We start from the raw sequence: 18,432 nt of genomic DNA, 5'->3' as shown, positions 1-18,432 counted from the left end.
GACTCACCTGGTTGTGCAGCTGGTTTTCGCATCCCCCTCTGCTGCTCTTGGCAGGCTTGTCAGCCTGGGAATTTAACTGGCCAGAACTTTGGGCTCCTTCTTGGCTGCAGTTTGGCAGCCTTTGCATTGTGGGCAGTATCTGGCTCCCACAAGCGTGTGACAGTGCATCAGGAGGCTACCCAAAGTGGTTGCCACTCAACATGGACAATAATGACCCAGGTGGACTAAGGGTCTGACTCAGTAGGAAGCCACTTCCTAGGACTTATGCAGAAGGTCCCAGATTTAATATCAAGTGGCAGGAATTAAACAATGTGTTGTAGGCCTCTGCCAGAAGCCTTCAAGTCACTATCAGATGGAGGTTCAAGCACATCTTGTGTCTTCCCAAAACCTCAGCTAAAATGTTCCCAAGACATTATCTGCAAAAATCTGCTCTGTATTGCTTTTTTACTTACCATTACCTATGGGTTTTTAGAATTGTTAAACCATTTGCTGTGAAGAGGGGATTGGACAAATTTCTGGAGGAAAAGTTCATTACAGGTTACAGGTCATAGTAGGAATGTGCAAGCTTTTGGTTTTAGAGGCAGGTTGCCTCTGATTGCCAGATGCAGGGGAGAGCGCTGGGATGCAGATTGTGTCTGTTGTCTTGTGTGCTCCCTGGGACATTTGGTGGGCCACTGTGAGATACAGGAAGTTGGACCAGATGGGCCTTTGGCCTGATCCAGCAGGGCTCTTCTTATGTTCTTATGGCAGAGGATTTCAGACTGGGGTGTCTTGACACCCCAGCCTGAGGGCCCTGGCCTCTTTCCCCTTAAGGGGCAGGAAGGAGGCAGGAAGGAGACACCAGCATGATCCCTAGGATCGTGCCGCTCAGGGGGCTGCAGTGGCTTGGCTGCACTTACCAGAGCCTCCTGCAGCCTCCCGGGGGCATAGGGAGCCCTGCGCAAGTGTCTGCAGGGCTCCCCAAAGCTGCAAAAGTGAAAGTGCAGCACTCGCGCCCTGAGTCCACTAAAAAAAAGTGGAGTGTGATTGCTCCACTTTCACTTCTAACAGGGCTGCAGGGACTGGGATGCACTCACCAGTCCCTGCAGCAGCTGTCTTAGGGTGCAGGGAGCCCTGTGCGAGCGTTTGCAGGGCTCCCCAGGTCAGCAGAAGTATAAGTGGAGCGATTGTACTCCCAGTTTTGTGGAAGTGGACCGCAATTGCTCCACTTTCACTTCTGCTGACCTGGGGAGCTGACCTTCCCCCGCCCCCGCTGTCTCCCCCACCCCCGTAAGGACTTACTCCCAGAGAGTTTGAAAACCAGAGAATTATGGTTTAGATTTAGAATTTATGTTTAGAATTTATGTTTAGAATTTATGTTAAATGTTTAGTTTTTAAAAATTTTAGGTTGCATTCTATCTATATTTATCGAGTACTGTAAACTGCCTTGAGCTCTTGGAAAGATGGAATATAAATAGTCCAAATAAATCTGCCTTTGCCAGAACACTATCTATTCTGCCCTCCTGCACACAGTCTCTCAAATAGGCATTGTGGTTCCCTGTGCACCAGAGCTTTCCTTTGCATCTTACAGGCTCATGTTCTTATTTCCACAAGAGCATAACAGAGGACTGAGAGGTAGTCCTGGTGCTGTGTTTTAGGCAACATCCCCTCTGCTGCTCCCCACCCTGCCTGTTCCTTCCCAAGGTGTCAAGAAGGTTAATTACAGAGCCCTGGTCCTTTCAAGATGCCTGGTTGAGTTTTCTTGTTCGCACCAGCAGAGATGTAGACAGATTCTGACAAGACAGGTAAGATTTCTCTTTAGGGGGAAATCCAGTTCTACAGCACTGAGTGTTGGGTATGGGGGGGCAGTTCCCAAATGCAAGTTTCCTCAGATGGTACATCTACATGTTTCATACTTACACAAGTAACCATCTGCATCTGTGACAGCAGTATTTTGACAATGCAGAAGAACTACTCCCAGGCTGAATGAAATCAGAGGGCAGGCTACCCACCTTGCTGGAGAAAAGCCTTTTCATAAGCAGCAAGAAAAGCTTTATCAATCCTCCTGAAGAGAGAAGCTGCAACAGTCTGCAGCACCTCAAAGGCCAACAGATTTATTATGGCAGAAGCTTCTGCAGACTGAAGCCCACTTCTTCAGACACGTGAAGTGTTATCTAACCCTCTAACTGAGGCTAATGCAAGATACATGGGTGCAAAGAAAAATAGGTCAACACATGGATGAGGAGGCCTTGAAATGCACGAGGGACAGTTTGCAACTCTCTGTGTGAAGCTTATACCAGTTACTGGATGATTGCTGTCAGCTGCAGAAACAGGGAAAACTGCACTCTTTCTAGTTTTGCTAGGCATGGATTTACAAAAACAGCCTACAAACAAAAGATGGTTATTTTAGATCACAAACGAGATCTAAATTCTTGGGCAAATGTGGGCAAATTCTTATAGGAGTCTGTAATGGTTACTAATCTACATCTCCAGTTCAGGAGATATAGTCATCTATAATTCCATGTTCCATCTAGCCCTGAACTGTGGCTCCTTTTACTAAGGAAGTTCATGGCAGAGGCTCTCAAAAGGTCAACAAACCCATTGCTGTTTGCCCTCCTCCAGTTTTACTCACCTGTAAAACTGAAAACCTGTAAACCTGTAAAACTGAAAACTATGAATACAAGCAGAGAATGAGAGAACTGCAAAGCAAAACAGCCAAATGTGACAAGGGAGCAGGCAGGCAATTCCCAGTTGTTGGCCTGATGGACTTCACACCCACCAAACTGGTGATTGTAAGGGATTATAAAACATACCTGCTGGGCCAATGAAAAAAGATCCTGGTGTAGTGCCAACACAGCTCGGTAGAAGGCACCATCATGTGTGTCCCTTGGGATCATACAGGTGTATTCCTCCATGCTGTCCCACTGACCTGCAGAGACAGACATGGTCTGGATATGCAGCCTGAGCTGGAAGGGAGGCCAGTGGATGAGCTACATCACCTCCCCATCTAAGAAAGGGATTATGCAATGTCAAAAGCTTCTCTGGCAGAAGCCAGGCTAACATTTTCAGCACTCCTCCTTGTGGGAAGGAGATTCTACAACCACCCTCTGTACTATACTGAACATCTCTCTGAAGCAGTTTCTTCCCCAATTTTCAGCTCATTTTCTAGCCTGCTGTATATACCTATACTTTACACATGTCTATGTTAAAGAGGAATTGATTATCATGGCCATCTGCTCCAGGACTGGGATTAACAGAAACCTGGCAAACCTGAGACAAAGAGTGAATAAGAGAGACTGTGAGTCTGAGGAGGGAAGAGACAAAACAGCCTGAAGCCAACAGAATTAAAGCTGGCATAGGCTTGCTTAACTATATGGTGGATTGGGGCCAACTTGTTTGACCTTGATGTATCTTAGGGCAATTAATTTGTGGAATTCTTTGCCACAGGATATTGTTACCTGGCCTTGATGCCTTTAAGAGCAGATTGGACAGATTTATAGAAGACAAGTCCAACACAGATTACACAGATCTTGATGACTACAGGCAACCTCTGGATTGTAGAGGCACAGCCTATCTCTGAATGCAAGATGTGAGGAATTGGCAACATATTATAGGTCTCTTGTGTGCTCCCTGAGGCATCTGTTGGGCCACTGTGAGATGCAGGAACCTGGACTGAACCAGGTCTTTGATGTGATCTAGTGATTCTTATGATGCAAGTACACTTATCAGGTCTGCAAAGGGCCCCTTCAAATGTCCAACTGACTTCACATTATTCTCTGCAGACTTGCATAGGCATTTGGAACACAGGCACAGTGGGGAATCAGGAAGGCCCTGGAGAAGCTTGCCTGATCTGTTGGATTACACATCTGCATTGGGATGTTCAAGCAAGTGACAGTGGGGGTAGGGCCCATGCATGCCTACTGGGAGGGCTGAGCTATTGTTATCCCAATCCCCCTCATTGTATGCACATTACAACTACAGCAGTACAAGAACTTCCCTTTCAGTAACTCACACTCTTTACCTACACAATGGCAAGAGAACAACATGCCTATCTGGTGGCAATGAACTAGCACTGGCACGACATTTACCTAAGCCCCAGGCTGCAGCTGCTGCCATCCGTGCCATTCTTGCCTGGGTTTCGTCATTCACCAATGTCCACTTCTCACAGCACTGCTGGTGGAGCTGCCCCCTGTGAAGAGAAACACAAGAGTTTCTGTCTGTCTAGTTAAAGCAGTTGTACTCCACCCTTCAGCCAGCAAAGTTCCCAGAGTGGCTTACACAGAAATAAACAATGGGAAGTCCTTACAACAGAGGAACATATGTTTGCGTGTGCTCACTCGCACAGAAAATCATTACAGAAGCAATTCACAATATCAATTCAAACAATGATGATAATAAACATGTAATAGCAAGTGATCAAAACAGCAAATAAGAGCATAATAGAAGATGTAGACAGAGAAAGCAAACCCTGTAACCAACCCAGATATTAATTCGGTCTTCATATCTAATTCAGGAAACAAAATTACAGGGCCCAAGAACCTCAGCCATACCAGCAGAGGTTTACTCCCTTGCTCACTGTTTCCCCAGTGCAATCCATGCCACCACCTGTCAATGGTGCCCTTCTGTTGTCTACTCAGGGCAAATCTCTTTGCAAAATAATAAATGGAAACAAATCTGACACAGCAACATTCAGCAAGCACAGAGAGAACATTTCAGTCTCCCAGGATTCTCCCAGTCTCTGCAGATTACCTGAAGTCAACATTCTTCAGCAATGGAACCTCACAAAGGGAGATTCCAGACTGAAATTACTGAATTAAAATTTTTTCAGCAGGTTTGATTCTGTTGATTTAGGGCTAAATCAAGACTAGGGTTAATTAAGTCAGCAAAGCCATCTTCTCCCACATGAACCTCCCCCCACCCCAGCTGTGCTCACAAGAACATAAGAAGAGCTCCACTGGATCAGGCCAAAGGCCCCTCTAGACCAGCTTCTTGCATCTCACAGTGGCCTCAGGAAGCACACAACAAGAAACCTGAATCCTGACATCACTCCCTTCCATATGGCATTCAGAAATAGCCTACTTGTAGAACCAGGAGGTTGCATTTACCCATTATGACTTGTGATGGAATTTTCCTCTATAAATTTGTCCAATCCCCCTTTAAAGGCATCTAGGCTAGATGCCAAAACCGCATCCTGTGGCAAGGAGTTCCACAGTTCATCTTTAGGGGTCTGCTCTGTGTACAAATGCCTGAAGAAGTGCAATTGGTGGAAATGTGAGATGGACCTTCTTGGTGGTGACACCCGAATTGTGGCACTCTCTCCCTTGGGAGGCCCGGTTGGTTCCATAACCTGGTATCTACGTGTGCAGCGAAGATGCACCTGTTCCATTCTGCTTTCTGTAGATTAGCCTTCTGTTTTGGCAGCTCTTAACCTCTGAGGTAATAAAAGGTATTTGTTTTATTGTCTCTCAAATATTTAATTGTTGATTCTATGTATATTATTTTGAAATGCTGTCAGCCATCCTGATGGTGGGGATGAAAGGACAAGAGACAAATATTTTTGACAGCATAAATAATAAAATTAATGTTCAAAGGCAGCAAGCAATAACAGTTGTTGGGAAGCAAAAGAGGGTTCCTGTCTTCATGCCATGTTTGTAGGCTTCCCAGAGGCATTCAGTCAGCTGCTGTGGGAAGCAGAAAGTCAGACCATGTGGGCCTCTGGCCTGACCCAGGAAGGCTATTTTTACGAAGGCATTGTGGGAACCATCTCAGGTAGTCCTGCACAACAGCCAAGCCACTTGATTTGTTTAGTGACTTCAATGGACAGGCATCTCTCCCCTTACGTGTGCCATCAATGTGGGTTCATGTCAGGATCCATCAAAACAGCAGCTCAATGATTTAGGCAGGATTTGCTCAAATCTGCTGCACCCTCCAGGCTGAAGTGAACACTATGTTGCACGGAGCCTGTCTTCTCCAATTAGCTTCCAGAAAGCACAGCCACCACCCCCCAACCTCCAAAACACACGTAATCTGCATGCTGCGGATCATTGCTTTTAAGACTCTGGAGGCTTTATCCACATGCTGCTGTGAAGTGCACCCAGCCACACTGCAATTATCCCTGCATGGTCCTCCTCCCACAAGTTGCATCTGGTCACTGTGGGATAAAGGAGCAGGTATTTTATTTTAATTATAAAATGCATAACCTGCTTTTTGGCTGAAGCTCTCAAGAAAGTTCCCACATCAATAGAAATAAGATCAATTAAGAACCACTAAAAAAAGCCAAACAATAAATTAAAAGGAACCACCTAAAAATGCAATAATTAAAATACTGCTAATTAAGGCAGCTTAAATAGGCTTTAAAATTCGAGTCTGAAGACAATTTTTTGAAGCTCAGAAAGCCATTTTCATTTTAACAGGTTTTGGATTCCTCTTATTCAGATGTTTTAACTGCTGATTTATATGGCTGAGTTTCACCAATAAGATTTGTTTATATTATTCTGTTATTTATGATTTAAAATGTTGCCAGCCAGAACTCTTGTTTAGACCAGGGTGCTCCAAACTGCAGCCCTTGTTAACCCTTCCCCCGCGTGAACGGAGCTTACCATTTCACGGAGGAGGCTGTCGTTGTTGCCGCCAACCTCTCCCCATGTTTGCTGTGTCAGCCGCTTCCATGTTCTGCCACCCCAGCAGGATTTGCACCATAATTCCTGGCAGACACGGCTGGGCGAAGCGAACATGGGGAAAGATAGGTTATGACAACAGCAGCCTCCCTGGTGGAACAGTAAGCTCTGGTCGCACCGGGGAGGCTGTTCCCAGTGCACAGCAGTCTCCAGTTTGAAGACCTCTGGTTTAGACAGAGGAGCGGGACAAGAATGCCTAAAAAAACACACAGACATAAATAAATAAAAGTGCTATGATGCCTTCAATGCTTAACAGAGGAGAGGACAGAAATGCATTTTAGCAGTGGAGAGAGGAGTGCAATCTTCACCCCTACTCAGAAGGATTTTAGTCTTGTTAATGTCACTTCTGCTTCCAAGAGCAGGAAAGTGAAATTGACCAGGCTTATCCAATTGAAACTGGTCAATTCATTTACTTGAATGCAATTTAGCATATATTTATTTATGTGAGAAGACCATGGTTGCATCAAAGAGTTAGAATCCACATTGTTAAAAAAAGTCCAACATTTCGTTATATTTTTTCAGAATTTCATCAGAGAAAACACACCTAGACAGGACACATTGCTAGAGAGCAAGCCAGAAACAGCTTGTAAACAGAAACAAAAACCAGTACCCTCCAGGTGCTTAGAGATTCATTTTACTGATGCGTTCTTAAAGCAAACTCAGCCTAAACCCAGTAACCCATCTCTGCTAGAAACCTCTTCCTTATAAAGCTCTTCAATGGCTGTTCTTCTCAAACCAGAAGCCAGGTATTCCTAATACGCAAAGCCTCTTCTGTTGATATGGGGGTGTTGAACTATTTCAATCGCTTCTCTGTAAAGCCTTGGGAAATAAAATCTACTATTTGAAAGAACCTGTGTGGCCTCAAAATTTATTTGATGACCCATTTCTACTGTATGCTGTGCTACTGCTGATTGATCCAGGTGCATTAAACGGCAGTGCCTCTCACATTCTGCAAGTCTGGTTTTTATAGAACGTCTGGTGGTGCCTATATAGACACAATTACACTCACAGGGTATCCTATACATGCCAGGTGTATCTAACTGTTGTCTCTTATCCTTAGGATTTCTAAGAAGTTGCTGGATCTTGATAGTTGGTGTGAAGATTGTTCTGAAATTTGCTTTATGGAAAATATTACTAATCTTGTCTGTCATGCCTTTGATGTAAGGAAGTAAAACATGGCCTTTATATGCAGGTGGCACCTTAGCATTTTTCTACCATCTGCGTTGTCTCATAGCATTATTACAATCATTCCTGGCATATCCATTGCAGAACTTGTTTGACATGTTGTAATTCCTTTTCAGATATCGTGGTTCTGAAAGTAATTCTGTTTACTTACATACAACACTTATTGTTGTTGGCAACCTTCAGTCTCGAAAGACTATGGTATCGCACTCTGAAAGGTGGTTCTGGAACAGCGTCTAGTGTGGCTGAAAAGGCCAATTCCGGAGTGACAATCCCTTCCACACTGGGAGCAAATGCAGTCTGTCCCTGGTCTGTCTCCCTGGATATGGGCCTTCCTTCTTTGTCTCTTAGCCTCAGACTGTTGGCCAAGTGTCTCTTCAAACTGGGAAAGGCCATGCTGCACAGCCTGCCTCCAAGCGGGACACTCAGAGGCCAGGGTTTCCCACCTGTTGAGGTCCACTCCTAAGGCCTTCAGATCCCTCTTGCAGATGTCCTTGTATAACAGCTGTGGTCTACCTGTAGGGCGCTTTCCTTCCACAAGTTCTCCACAGAGGAGATCCTTTGGGATCTGGCCATCATCCATTCTCACGACATGACCGAGCCAACGCAGGCGTCTCTGTTTCAGCAGTGCATACATGCTAGGGATTCCAGCACGTTCCAGGACTGTGTTGTTAGGAACTTTGTCCTGCCAGGTGATGCCGAGAATGCGTCGGAGGCAGCGCATGTGGAAAGCATTCAGTTTCCTCTTCTGTTGTGAGCGAAGAGTCCATGACTCGCTGCAGTACAGAAGTGTACTCAGGACGCAAGCTCTGTAGACCTGGATCTTGGAATGTTCTGTCAGTTTGTTGGACCAGACTCTCTTTGTGAGTCTGGAAAACGTGGTAGCTGCTTTACCGATGCGTTTATTTAGCTCGGTCTCGAGAGAAAGCGTGTCGGAGATCGTTGAGCCAAGGTACACAAAGTCATGGACAACCTCCAGTTCACACGCAGAGATTGTAATGCAGGGAGGTGAGTCCACATCCTGAACCATGACCTGTGTTTTCTTAAGGCTGATCGTCAGTCCAAAATCTTGGCAGGCCTTGCTAAAACGATCCATGAGCTGCTGGAGATCTTTGGCAGAGGGGGTAGTGACAGCTGCATCGTCAGCAAAGAGGAAGTCACGCAGACATTTCAGCTGGACTTTGGACTTTGCTCTCAGTCTGGAGAGGTTGAAGAGCTTTCCATCTGATCTGGTCTAGAGATAGATGCCTTCTGTTGCAATTCCAAAGGCATGCTTCAGCAGAACAGCAAAGAAAATCCCAAACAAGGTTGATGCAAGAACACAGCCCTGCTTCACGCCACTTCGGATGTCAAAGGGGTCTGATGTGGAGCCATTGAAGACAACAGTGCCCTTCATGTCCTTGTGGAAGGATCTGATGATGCTGAGGAGCCTGGGTGGACATCCAAACTTGGGGAGAATCTTGAAGAGGCCATCCCTGCTGACCAGGTCGAAGGCCTTCGTGAGATTTATGAAGGCTATAAAGAGTGGCTGTCATTGTTCCCTGCATTTCTCCTGCAGTTGTCTAAGGGAGAATACCATATCAGTGGTGGACCTGTTGGCTCGGAATCCGCACTGTGATTCTGGATAAACCCTCTCTGCAAGTACCTGGAGCTTCTTTAGTGCAACTCGGGCAAACAACTTTCCTACAACGCTAAGGAGAGAGATGCCACGGTAGTTGTTGCAGTCACCCGTCGCCTTTGTTCTTGTGCAGCGTGATGATGTTTGCATCCCTCATGTCTTGAGGTACTCCACCTTCTGTTCAGCAGAGACAGAGGATTTCATGCAGCTCAGTGACGATGATCTCTTTGCAGCACTTTAGGACTTCAGCAGGGATGCTGTCTTTTCCAGGTGCCTTGCCAAAGGCAAGGGAGTCCAGGGCCACGTGAAGTTCTTCTAGGGTTGGTTCACTGTCAAGCTCCTTCAGCACAGGCAGGCACTCAATGTTGTTCAGCGCTTCTTCGGTGACTACATTTTCTCTGGAATATAGTTCAGAGTAGTACTAAACTCAGCGTTCCATCTGCTGTGCCCGATCCTGGATGACCTCACCTATGGTTGGCAACCTTCAGTCTCGAAAGACTATGGTATATAAGCCTACAGCACCTGGTATTCCCTGGCAGTCTCCCATCCTTAATACTTATTAACCAGGCCTGACCCTGCTTAGCTTCTGAGATCAGATGAATGCAGTTTGTTCAATCATCTCAGCAATTTGTTACCTAATTCTGCTGCATGTGTAGACTGAGCCCACACTAGCTCTTGCCACGCATGCCAATAAGAAATCTTAATAGCCTTGGATGTGCCTAACTTGGGACAGAAAAGGTAGGTTTTCTCAGCGGCCAAACACTGCTGTTTGAGCCCTACAAGAAAGTGTTGTTTGATCAACAGAAGAGCTAACACTGATGTAGTTCAGAACTGAACCCCTCAAAAAAGTAATGTGTGCATGAAAAGTTTCACTTATTGAAAATTGCTATGGAAACAGACTCAAGATGGGCACAGTATGAGGGCAGAAATGGTTTTGCATGCTTGAGAGGCAAACACAGATGCATGTGAAGCCAACACCTCACCATTCCCCCAAGGCCTCCAGGCAGCGCATGCGGCCCAGCATCAGTTCTGGGTCATCCTTGTTTGTGTCCATCTTTTTGTCATAGGCTACCAGAGCATCTTCCCACTCGTGCAGCTTCTCATACCAGGTTGCTTGGATTTCCTGCAGGCAAGCACAAAGAAAATCAGACAAAACACGGGATGCCATGATGCATCCAGCTGCTTTGGAAAACCTTGCTACTGACTTCAGATGATAAAGTTTGTCCTAAAGATGTGCAGTTCATTATATTGTTACAGAATATAAAATTGGAGGATAAGCTTGTTGCTTGATATCAGCTATATCAGTGACATCCCAGACACTCTGGTGTCAAGAGCAGACATTAACAATGGCAGTTGGGTTCATATATTTGTTCATGCACATACACATTTCATAAATTAATCAAAAAGAATTCTCAAGTACAGCTAAAGCACCAGAAAGGGTTCAGGAGCTCTATCTAAAATAAGCCTTGATAGCCTTTAATATACAAGGACAAATAATAAGAGTTGGACAGTGGTGATTTATACTAGGCCTATGGCAAGGATATTTCATCTTTGACAGTTCTCTTTAGCTTGACTAGGAACTAGAGGGCAAAAGTAATGAGAATTGTGTTGTAGAGAGGGGGTAATGTACAGCAAAGTTTAGGGAGGTTATTATTTTGGGTATGAGCACTGCATTCCTGTACAGTGCCTTGTCAATACAGTTATTGAGGCATCTAATAATTACATTTTTCATAATAATAATCACCCCCCATAGTACAAGAGTGTTGGGGGGGCTGACGATGGGGGAGAGTGGCTTGTCTATCTAGTGAGTTCCCAACATCTAAAGGAGTTCCCTGGTTCAGGATCTGTGAGTCTGGTTCTCTGGCTCAGTCACTTAGCCACCATGCAAGCAGCTGAGCTACCTGCTGACTTCAAGCCTTTTTGAAGACTGTATTTGTGCTTCAGGCCACAGTAATCTCTCAGGGCAATGAATGCTACATGCTCATTATGCTCTGTCTGAAGAACAACAACAGGAGGCACACACCATGCTGTTCCTCATCAGATCTAAGCCCAAGTCACATCAACATCTAAACAAGAGCAGCAGGGATGAAGACTGGGAAGGAGATGATTAGCGGCCAAGTCCATGAGCCACGTAATTTGGTAGAGGCTCAGGCACTCTGCAGCAAGGGAGGATTCTTAAGTCTGATAAAAACTTTTACCCCCTACACCTAATAAGTTTAAAAACAAAACAGAAAAGGATTAATCAACGATGGATTTCAAATCTCCCAAATCTTTTCAAACCACTTGCTTTAGGATTTTTGTTTCATGGTACTGAAAAAAACAACCAGCAGCCAGCAACCCACCCTTGGAACCTTACTGGATTTTTAGCGCTCCTCCTGCCTTAAGGTGGGCTCCAGCCCAACGTTCTTTCTTGCTCAGCCCTTGGCAGTTCTTGCTGCGACACATGCCAAGCAGCGGATTCTTTCAGGGCCTTCAGGCAGGATAAAGCTACACACACAGCACTTCAGAGGCTTCCACGTGAGACTGAACCACTCCAACTCCAGCCTGAGAATGGCTACCAGGCTGCTGCAAAGCCTGCTCAAGGCAATAGAATATGTTTTTCCAAGATCATGGGGTCTGCTTGATTCATTTTTGAAAAATGGTTGGTGGTGTTAGCAGCAGCTTCAGTGGGCTGTGAAGACAACCCACAAAAGGCAGTCAAACTGGGCAACAAGCAAGTTACCTGCAACACTGAACCTGAAACTGCAAAACCAATGCAGTGGACAGAACACTGGCCATAGGCGGAAAGACTGCTGATTTTATTGCTGCTGGTTGTTTTTTATCTATTTTATTGTTGTTTTTATGTATTTTATGACTTTTAAATGTTGTTAGCCACCTTGGGTGCCCTCCGGGGAGAAAGGCAGATTACAAATCAAATAAATAAATACATAAATAAACATCCAGGTTCAATTTCCCACTCAGTCTTGAAGCTCACAGGGTGGTCTTGGCCCAAAGATTCTCTCAGCCTAACCTGTCTTAGAAGGCAAGGATAAAATAGTTCACCAGATATTCCCCTGAGCTCATATGCGGAAGGAGAAGAGCATGAAGAAGAGCCCTGCTGGATCAGCCGAAAAGTGAATTGAGGCCAGTATCCTGCTTTCCACAGGGGTAGCCAGATGCCTTCAGGAGGTGCACAAGCAGGAGATAAAGGCACATCCTTCTTGGGATGCTGCTTCCCAGCAACTGCTATTCAGCAGCAAACCGCCCCTGGACATGGGTGCGCTACACAGCCATCTGACTAGCAAACATTTTCAGACCTTATCTCTTCCAAGAATTTTTCTAATTCCTTGTTAAAGCTGGCTAAGCAACCATTACACACATCTTGTGGCACTGGGTTCCACAAATCAGTGAAAAAGGACTCTCTTTTCTCTGCCTTGAATCTGCCATTCATCCATTTCACTTGACATTGTTAACAAAATGTCCTGTTTGTAAGCTCCTATTAGCCCCTTAGTAATGTTGGTTGTCCTCTGCCACACCTTTTCTAGTTTAACGATGATCATTTGGCCATGGAGTAACCATCTCATCATAAATATATAAATGGCTCACAAAAAGCACCCACCCCAAAACTGAACCACATATTCTACAACAGCATTCCCTCTACGTTGTTCAACCACGTGGCTGTGCACTTCCCAGCTGAGTTCTATGCAGCATAGAGTTCAGCAACCTGGAAATTTGGCAATGACACGATGATGTCTGGATGCAGTGTTGCGATGAATCATGACACTGGGTAACTGCTGAAGCTGGTACGCTAACCCCTTAGAGCAGCAGTACTCAAACTCACAGGAAGTTTGAGAACCAAAATAAGTCTTAGCAGGGGCATGGTGATGACATGATCGTGCCACTGCCAGGGACACAGGGTTTTTTTTGTTTGTTTACCGAACCCTGTCCTCAGCAGGGGGGCAGGCAGCCCACACCTCAAAACATAAAAAAAATGTGATCATGACCCACCTCTGGTTTCACGATTGCAACCTGGAAAACACTTTTTTAATGTTTTGAGGTGTGGGGAGAGCTCCACAGCCCCCCCCCGAAGGACAGGAGTAAGTAAAAAAACTCCAATGGTGGTGGTGCGATTGTTCTGATACCATTGTTGCCATCCCCCCTTCCCCCATCCCTTAAGGGTTGGTGGGTCACAACCCACCAGTTCGAGAACCCCTTCCTTAGAGGGTACACCATTCTGTCCCGTCCCGTCCCCCATTTTCAACACATGCTTCTGTTTTAGGGAATTTGCATGCAACTGTGACGCAACAGCAATGTCTGCTGTGGTCTCATAATATTTATTAATACGAGGAGAGCAGAAGGTGAAGGCCATGTATACCCTTTGCTTTGAGTTGCTGGTAGACCTAGTCTCCAGCAGGGGATTGTAGGGTGGTCAGGTCTAACTTATGCTTTGAGTAGCCCACACTAGGTGCCAACTACACTAGGTAGATCACTGCTACCACCCATCTAGAGAGTCAGGTCTTTCAAATTAGATCCTGGTCCAGATCTCAAGATCCAGATCTCCCTCTTCTTTTGTAGAGTCACATGACTGCTAGAAAACATGCCTTAACTCAGAACATTCTTATTTCACAAAGCTGAGACAGTCACTCATTCAAACTTGAAAAAGAGAAAAAGAGTACTCACTAGCTCCCCAAAGTGTTTCATTGCATATTCCAAGACCCCTGATGCTGCCTCGGGCTGTTGCAGTTTGTTGTTGATGCTAGGAAGACAAAAGGAGAGACAAGAGGACATTTAAGGCATTTATTGGTGCTTGCTGTATAAGGCAGTCCTCAGGAGCCGCTATCAACTATCTCTAAAGGCGATGGCACCTGCAGCAGAACCTCTCAATGAGCTCATGGTGTTTGCAGATTCACAGAGGAAGAGACAGTTCTCAAGTATTTAGGTTCCAAACCATTCTGAAAACATATTGTTAAGGGATTTTCAGCAGACTGGTCATTGCAGATAGCATTCTCATTTCAAACAAACAGGTGATTTGGAAGCTACCACTCCACTGGAAACTAACATTGCTCCGCACCCCCTTTCCACACAACAGTAAGAACTAGTGATGGTCTAGTGAAGCAAGAACTAGCTGAACACAGGCAAACATTACTGTACTGGTCACATTTAGGCAAGTCACTGGTACAGCCACTTTACAACACCACAAATTCAGTGTTTGAAGACAGGAAGTCAGGACTGATTTTCTGCAAGCTGCTGTTGGAGCCTTATTGGCTGTAGAGAGGGTACAAATGTTTTAAATACAAATAAAATAAAGTGGGAGATCCAAAAGGGTTCTTTGGCCTCACTTTTGTAGCTGTGTTTCTCAAACTGTGGGTCAGGACCTACTAGGGGGGTCCTCATTTATTCCAGTATTTTATTTTTTAATGTTAGACTTGATGCTACCATGTATGTGACTGCATTTGGGAAAATGCTACAGATCTGTATGTTTAACAGGTTACTGTATATATTATTTTTACAATTAGTCAATGGGACTTAGTCCTGGGTATGTATGGGTAGGATTACAGCCTAGGATTGTTAAAAATCTTCCTGCTTGATGATGTCACTTCCAGTGGGTCATGACAGATTCACATTCTAAAAAGTGGGTCCCAGTGCTAAGTTTGAGAACCACTGCCCTACACAAACTCTTCCTTTCCCCATCCACCTTGACTGCTGTTGTTGCCACGTGATTCCAGGCTTTGAGTGAGATTTAGCAGAAACTGATCAGCAAAAGGGACTTCAGCAAGGCTCATGTGTTTGTTCTTTGTCTTTGCTTTAATTTCCTCCAGGCTGCTCTAACTTAAGCTAGGACTTCCTCTCTTCAGCCTGTTACTGCTCCTGAAAGTCCACGTATGCAAGTGCTTTTGGCCATCAAAACAACTGTCCTCCCCTGATGCGTGGGAGCCCTCTGATGTTATTTCCCCTTGAAAAATGGCTTCAAATCTCTTAGAACGTGAGTCCCCAAATGTTCAGCTGCTACAACCACATCAGTCTTGCTCTTATGGTGGACTAGAGTGGGTCAACTGCAAAAAATCAAACACTTAAAAAGTTCAGTTCAGTAAGACCTTTATTGGCATAAAATACAGAGAAAGAACAGAACAGAACAGGAATATACAAAGACAACACAACACAACACAAGCATAAACATCAGTCACTGCCCAGAGTCCCAGGGCTCTGCCTGGCTATTACCCCAGATAAAAAGGAAGCAACATTATCCAGAGTCTCAGGATCAGGAGTGGAAAGGAGAGACTGAAGCATGGTTGAATCCTCCCAGCCCTGCATCCTAGCTAGCAATGGACCTAGAAATTTCTTGCGTGACACAACATGTAGCGGGCAGTAAAAAAAGGTATGCATTAAAGTCTCAACGCAATCCCTACCACACTTGCATTTCCTCTCTAAGTAGGGGATACCGCTGAACCTGCCCGTTAACAAGGCTGATGGAAGAGCGTTACACCTTGCCAGTGTGAAAGCTCTCCGGGCCTGTGGGCACACCAGGTGGTAAAAGGAGGCCGGTTTCCCAAAACTGACTGGAATATGAAGATGGATTGGAGAACATGTGGTTCTGGCGGCACTAAACAGCTCTTGTTGTTCAATATCCAGAATTCTTCCTTTGACAATTCTGTAAGCTGCATCACAACCAATCATACCTAACTCTGCAGTGTCCAGCCCTATTGACTTAATTTTAGTTAGAAGATCAGTGATCTCTATAGGCAGGACTGGATCCGATAATAATTGTTGCATTAGATCAGAAGAGGTGGGGTTAAATAAAATCCTAAACCAAAATTTCAGAAGTCTTAACCATACAGTAGTCCTTACAAGCAGCTACGCCTGGAGGATCTCCCAGCATGGTCAGACACAGTAGGTGAGCTCATGAATCTCACTTCTCCCAACAGATATGAAGCTCTTCATGTTTCCAAATCAGAGGCAGAGAGGAATTACCAGTCTCCCTTCAGTCATACTGGCACGGCGTCAGCCTGCCCTCCCTCACCCACCCTTTCAGCTCCCTCTCCACAGGACAAGCAGTCATTATCTCAGCAGAACGGTCCCAGTAACTGCTTCTTGACCTTGCTGGGCGATTACAATATTATCATTGGAAACACGCTTCTTTTTGTATGCAAACAGCTTAATACTATTCTTTCCCAGCTGGACTCACTTCACAAGGCCGTTCAACCACCTTTACCTTCCCTCTCTGCTCAAGCTCTGGGTCTGAACTTTAGGGAAGCTGAACTGCTGGGGCTGCATGAGAATCTGGATTGTGGAGAAGCAGCCTACTGTTTGTTGAAAAATCAGATACTGCTGGAATTCCAGGACTCTCCCATTCATAAGGGGCGCTGGGCCAATAAACTGAGGGCAAAAGACTCTCTATGCAGATTATTACACCTTGATCCATCTCAGGCTGACTGTGTTGATCTGCAGGAAATCATAAAACTCCCTTGGATTCCCCAGTCTCCAAATTGGACCCGGCTTCTTTTGAAGTTTGGCACCTCTCGGATGCCAGGCCAGCTGCATGGGAAGAGTTTGTTTCTTCGGTCCTTTGGCATTTTCTTGCGGAGGGTGTTTGCCGACATGATTATTAAACCTCTGCTCCCAAAAATGCAGCCTCCCCCTCCTCTCCTTCCATCCAGCCTTGCGCAGGCTGGCTCTGTGCCCAGTCACTGGAGGAGAGATAATCACACCCAGAGCGTGGGAGTTGCCAATTGCTTTTCTCCTGATTCAAGCCCCTTGGTGCTGCCGAGTGTTAATGAGTTAAAGGCTGCCACTGACTCTTTGGGAAATGCTTTGCTTCACTTGAAATCTTCACTGCACAAGCCACAAGCTTTTGCTTTCTCTCAGCCAGTTAATTCAACAATTGGCTGTTCAACAAGTGCAGCTTCTAATAGCGAATGGCAAGTCCAGCCTTCTGGCGCTGGCACCGAACCTCAAGCACCAGATCAGGCACATTCTTCGTTGATATCTGAGATGGTGGGAGCTCAGTCACCCTCCGTCTGCATACCCCCCCTAACTGGAGCAGCTGAGCCTATGGATAGCTCTCCTTCTGAAGCCTTTAAGCCTGTGCTGATGAATGAATCGGCCAGTGAGGTGGACTATCTCAATGGAGTGGGTTTGCTGTGCCATTCAACTAACTCGGAGGAGGTCTTGCATCATGTTGTGGCTATCCAACAATTGCCTAGGGACTCAGCCCAGGTCTTGTCATCTTCCCCAAGTTCATCACAGCCTAATATGAACTCCTTATCTAAAGCCCTGGATGGGGTACCATCAGGGGCAACGTCTGCTGTTCCCTGCGATGAGGAATTGGAATCAGCTCTTGAGTCCTGTAAAGCTTTGCCAGAGATTCCTGGCTCCCACCTACCCTCCAGGTTCCTTGGGGACATAGAAGTGAATGGCCAAAATTCAGGTTCAGCTAACTCAATTACTACTGACCTCCCAATGCATTTACCTACCGATGACCATTCACTCATCCCAAGGGCACTCCCAGCCCCCAAAGGCCCCTTGTCAACGGAACAAGGCCGTAGGGCAGATCCTCCTGCACTGGTGGCTAAAGATCTGATAATGGAATTACAGCTGGAGGGGGATGACATTGTGGAGGGTGCCATCAGCGCCTTTAAGGAACTCACAAGACCAGAACAATTAAATATTATCAGATCCCTGGACAGGGTTAAAGCAGAACTTCTCAATTATAATACGGAAACTTTGATCTATGAAATCCATCCTCTGACCCTTCCAGTGCCAGCATCTGCTCTTCAATCTGCTTCAGAAGTAGCCACTGAGGCAATTCCCGTCCCTTATTCCAGGGATTTTACACCATCTCCTGTGACCAACTTAGCCCTGAGTAGCTGCATGTCTCATCATCCTTCTGGTGCTGAGTGTCCATCAGGAAGCAAAGATTGACTAATTAATGCTTCTCCAGCCCCTGCTACTTCTTCCCAACTAAGAATTCTTTCCTGGAACATTGCAGGGTGGAAGAAT

The 18,432-nt window shown here is 45.6% G+C and overlaps 1 protein-coding gene across 1 annotated transcript in view; it reads right to left on the bottom strand.

The window, feature by feature from the left end:
- Positions 1-18,432, bottom strand: part of MTOR (mechanistic target of rapamycin kinase) — a 121,181-nt gene that overhangs the window by 41,163 nt on the left and 61,586 nt on the right. The window contains exons 30-33 of the mRNA XM_066636827.1: positions 14,116-14,191; positions 10,440-10,579; positions 4,068-4,168; positions 2,793-2,908 (exon numbers count right to left, since the gene is read on the bottom strand). Coding sequence (XP_066492924.1) covers positions 2,793-2,908; positions 4,068-4,168; positions 10,440-10,579; positions 14,116-14,191 — 433 coding nt within the window. The remainder of the gene's footprint in view (positions 1-2,792; positions 2,909-4,067; positions 4,169-10,439; positions 10,580-14,115; positions 14,192-18,432) is intronic.

Source organism: Tiliqua scincoides, chromosome 9 (assembly GCF_035046505.1).
Source record: "Tiliqua scincoides isolate rTilSci1 chromosome 9, rTilSci1.hap2, whole genome shotgun sequence".
Taxonomy (NCBI): Eukaryota; Metazoa; Chordata; class Lepidosauria; order Squamata; family Scincidae; genus Tiliqua; species Tiliqua scincoides.
This window is presented reverse-complemented; position numbering and strand designations above follow the sequence as displayed.